At 36.8% G+C, this 4,832-nt stretch overlaps 1 protein-coding gene across 3 annotated transcripts in view; it reads right to left on the bottom strand.

Moving 5' to 3' along the window:
- Window positions 1-3,279: 3,279 nt before the first annotated feature.
- Window positions 3,280-4,832, bottom strand: part of rasgef1ba (RasGEF domain family, member 1Ba) — a 76,864-nt gene continuing 75,311 nt past the window's right edge. For all 3 annotated transcript variants that reach the window (XM_007547378.2, XM_007547379.2, XM_007547380.2), the window contains one exon: window positions 3,280-4,828. In XM_007547378.2, coding sequence (XP_007547440.1) covers window positions 4,804-4,828 — 25 coding nt within the window. In that variant the 3' untranslated portion in view covers window positions 3,280-4,803. The remainder of the gene's footprint in view (window positions 4,829-4,832) is intronic.

The following is a 4,832-nucleotide window of genomic DNA, read 5'->3' as shown; positions in this document are numbered from 1 at the left end:
CGTTGTCAGGCGCGCGGACACCGTGGCTGACGTCAGCGTCGATTTTACTTGAGAAATTATGTGAATAAATCCATTTTTATTCACAACATGCAAATGTTTTCCCTGAATGTCAGAAATATATATTTATGTAATTTTTATGGCTTAAGTTTGAATTAATTTTTGTTTTTAAAAAGTACAACACTGGGGAAAATATTTTAAACAGACATTCAAATCTTTAAGAGGCAATTTTATAGCTTAATTTCATAACAGTTAGGTTGAAATAAATTAACTGAAATCAAACATCAATGCAAAATATTTAAAATATGATTCAGCAAAGAACACTTCTACCATGAAAAAGCATATTGTAATCCATCCACCCATTCATTCATCATCCAACCATCTGTCAATTAATTCATCCATTCATTCATCCATCCAACATCCATGTATCATTCTTTAATTAATTCATCCATCCTTTAATCCATCTATCTATGGATAGATCTATCTATGGATAGATGGATTAAAGGATGGATAAATGGATGGATGGAAAAATGGATTATTCATTTATCCATCCATCCATCATTCATCCATTCATATATCCATACACCTGTCCACTCATCCAGACTTCAGATGGATTCAGCAGTTTGTTCAGAACAACTGGACCAAACTATCTGTTGCTTAATGCAGATGTCCAAACTTTTTTTTTTACAGTAATTACATTGCAAAACTAATTTCATCCATTTTTATTTTATTCAGTTTGAATCACTGATCAAAAACAAAGTTGGTTTGTCATCAGATATCATATAAAAACTATGGGATGCCATAAAGTGCCAAGGTTTATTTGGAAATAGTTGCATCTTTTTGATTTATTATGGAGGAATTTCAACAACAGGTTAAAATGCTCCACAATCAGAAGGTTGGCTGATACCTTTCTGTGGGTTTTTTGTCATTTGCACTGTTAGAATAATCGATTTCATAAGAGCATGACATTAAATAAACAGATAAGAGAGGGACAATGGGATAGCTCAAACACTCAGCATGATAATGCATTGACCCCAGCTGCATTACCCTCTTTGGATATTTTGCATTTTGACATTTTGATTTTCACAGATGTAAATGCCTGGATGCTGCGGTCCTTCACACCCACCAGCGATTCATTGGTTTTCCCAGCCTGTGATGAGTTGTGTGGCCTGCAGCTGATTCCATTGACAGAAAAAGAACAATGGTGGCAGGTGGCCAGCACTGATTCATCTGCACCTCTGAGGTCACAAGGGAACAATAATCTAGGTCACTGGTGTCCAGCCTAAACCTGAGAGGAGATCTGAGGATGTGCTTTCAGTCAACAAGCAAAAAAAGAGGGAAGAAGACAAACAGAAACACCAAATCTGTTTTCCTGACTTTATAGTATTCACTGCCTACCAGTGATTGGGTTAGTGACTCAGCTGTTGCATCACCAGCGTTTAAATCTTCCCACATCTTATTTGAGCATCTGTATGGAAGCTTGGAGCAGTTGTACTTTCTAGTGTCAGATCTGGTGTGATCTCATTTTTTTAATTTGTGTTACATCCAGAATTTGTGTTGATGTGTTGATCCAAAACAGACATTCCTCAACGTTCCCAACTTCAACAGGATCTTCCGATTTCTGATGAAATACAAAAGGAGACGCACTAATTGGGCTTTTATTGGTTGACACTCATCAGATTTCTTTTCTTTTTGCTTTTTTGATAATTTCAGACAAAGGCAACCTGCCTAAATACATTGTGAACTATTGAATTGATGATTTCATGAATCATTTGAAGAAATCTGATCAAAACTGACACGGGTTTATGAGAAAATATAGTCACACTCCCATTTTAAAGGGGCAGTATGTGTTTTCCAGGCACATATTACCATTTTGTATCAGCAGTCAAACTTGGTGGTAATATGATAATATAATAGTCTTGGGTTGCTTTGTTTCTTTAGAACCTGAACGACTTGCTGTTATTGACAGACTGGATTGAGCCAAAAAACCCAGAAGGACATTTTGGATCCAGTCTGCCCATCACTGTGGGACCTCCAGCTCAAATGGGTTATTCAGCAGAAAAATAATCAACAAAATAAAACAAAACAAAAATAGATGCTTTGGTGTGGTGGTGAAACCATCTCCAGGTTATGATGTCATAATCAGGAAGACGGGCCTGAAGTCATCTTGAACCAGCCCTGGTCCAAGCTGGACAGAAAAGCTTATTTCCCAAGAAGTTATGTGTGCAATGCGATGTGCACTTACACAATCTGGGCACCAGGTGGAGCCAAAGAGCTGTTTTTATTTCTTTGATGTTCATCTTTCAGTTCCAGTCTCAGTCTAACTAAATAAACTCCAAGTAGAGACAAATGTTACCTGATTATTTGAAAAACGAGAACTATTTTTTTAAATAAATATCTACTATAGTAAATTTGTTGTCAATAAAAACGTATCTTTTAGGTTTTAAAGCAAAAAACAAACAAATTAAACAGATACATTTTCTTTGCCTTGTTGAAAATTGTGCAAAAGTTAGTTTTACGTTTAGTTAGGTTATTTATTGCTGTTAGTATTGATGTTTAATTCTGTTTCCCCTTTAGCGTATAAACCATCTGTGTAAGTTGCTCTCATGTGTCTGTATTTAGGTCAGTTTGCAGAATCAAGGTGTTTATCTGCATTAATCATTTTCTGTAAGCCACTTTAAGCAAAATTATATTTACTTTTTTATGGAACTTTTATATGTTTTGAGCTTAGTCAATTTTGAGCTTCTTTGCAGGGTAAAATAAAAACCCACTTTGAAGATTTTGTCTTATTTCAAATGGTTTAAGATATTTGCGGTAGAAACTAGACCAAAAATACTTGGCAAGATTTTGTATTTTTGCAGTGTAAGAGATTGTATGTGGGCAGAGAAAAGTAGTTCAGGATAAAACCATAGAAGCATTGTTTAAATCATTGCCATGCCATTGACCCTGAGGTATAAACATCTGTTTTGTAAGACTGATAACTGATAAGGAATCATTTTATCCATTAAATGTGAGCTTTTTTACTGGAGTTTTCCTTTTCTTTCACTAACGTACACGAAACAGGTCTGGACATTCCCTAAAAATGTTTTAAATTGGATTCATTATCAGCTGCTAATGCTGAAGCTAAATGAGCTGCTAAATGTGCAGCACATTTAGCATGTTGAAAAGCTGACAGTAAAGATAAATGTCTATTCTATTCTAATAGCTATTTATGTCAAACCAAACATTTTATTGCACAACACATAGTAGAACTGATATAGGAGGTAATAACAGACCAAAATGTCATTTGATGAGTCAAAACAATTTATTAACTTTCTCTTTTGAACACAACTAAATCAGTTACAAACTGCTTCTCTATTCTGTTTCAGTGACACAAGTACAAATGGATCATTAACACAGGGAGGGAGTGAGAAGGTGACACAAATAGCTAAAACAGGACTCTGTGTGGAAACAGTCAAGGCAACGCAGACATCAGTCAAAAAACACATTTAACTTCATCCTCTGATCAGGTACCTTGAAAAAAATAAGTTTCATAAAAATATCCAACAAACATCTGAGGGCTAAACATACTGAAAGATGTCATGTAGCTAGTACAAAATTAAATAAGGTGAAAACATAACGTGACTGCACACATTTATAAATAAAACAAATATGAAACACATTTTCAAACACGCAAAACAAATTCATTTTTTCTGCACCGGCCACCAGGGGGCAGCACGAAACCTCAGCAGCAGAAGGCCGCGTTTGAACAGCCGTCCTCTAAAAACATTTACCCACTCAACCATTCAGCCAGGATTTAAATAAGTGTTGCTTCCTACTTTGAAAAGTTCTTATCTACAAAAACAAATACCAGACGCGTCTCGTTTCAATATAGCCAGTGCATTTCTGTTTAACACACATCACAACCAGAGTAGCTGCGTTTCCACTGACCGTAGAATTGCGCAATTTGACATGTTGAAAATTAGCTTATGGGAAACACAATTAAAAATATATATATATATATTGATAAAGATTCGACGACGCTAAAATGAGGGGTTTTGATCATGTGACTTCACGTTGCACGAGTCACATGATCAACAACCGGATGTTGCCACTGGCGCATAGGAAGAAGAAGAAAACAACAGGAAGTAGTTGGAGGATCAGGGTTTTTTTTATGACGTCGTGTGAGCAAGCTTATTCATGTGGGATTTTAATTGCGTTTCTTATTTAATAGAAACTTGAGATTTTTTTTTCCAACATCAGCATAATATTAATATTAAGTTTTGCGCACATTTTAATGGAAACACAGCCACTGTTAGAGTCACTGATCAAAAGCTATGGGATGGGGAAAGTTGAGCTGGAAAACTGGACAAAATGCTGTCTTAGTGAACTACAGCATTAAGGTTTGGCTTCTCTGTGCAGAGAATGCTGGCATCAGGAACCAGAAGGTGTGTAGCATATCTGTGTTGCTAGCTGACCAGCAGCTAGCGCAATATTAAAAGTATTAAAACAGCAGAGGGCGCAACAAGCCCCAACACCTGCACACAGAAAGATCAACCTTCTTTTTCACCCTGAAGGTCTGTAGTGTGTCTTTAACAAAACGACTATAAAGTCATACAAAGAGATGAAAAACAGCTGTCTTCAAATATACAGCATGGAGGATGCAGGGTCGAAAAGCACAGCTCAGTGCTGGGGAGGGGAACATTCAAAGCCCTCCACAGTCTGAGGAGAGATTGTCGTTTCCCTTCAGAGATTGGGATACTTTGCTTGGACAACAGCAGAGTGGACAGGGCGCGTCCCGCCTGTTGGGTTTGTCTTCCTTCAGCTTTAAACTCTGCTCAGCAGAGTGGATCTGC

The sequence above is a fragment of the Poecilia formosa genome, unplaced genomic scaffold, assembly GCF_000485575.1.
Source record: "Poecilia formosa unplaced genomic scaffold, Poecilia_formosa-5.1.2 Scaffold20, whole genome shotgun sequence".
NCBI lineage: Eukaryota > Metazoa > Chordata > Actinopteri > Cyprinodontiformes > Poeciliidae > Poecilia > Poecilia formosa.
The sequence above is the reverse complement of the archived record's forward strand: the minus strand, read 5'-3'. Positions and strand labels throughout refer to the sequence as shown.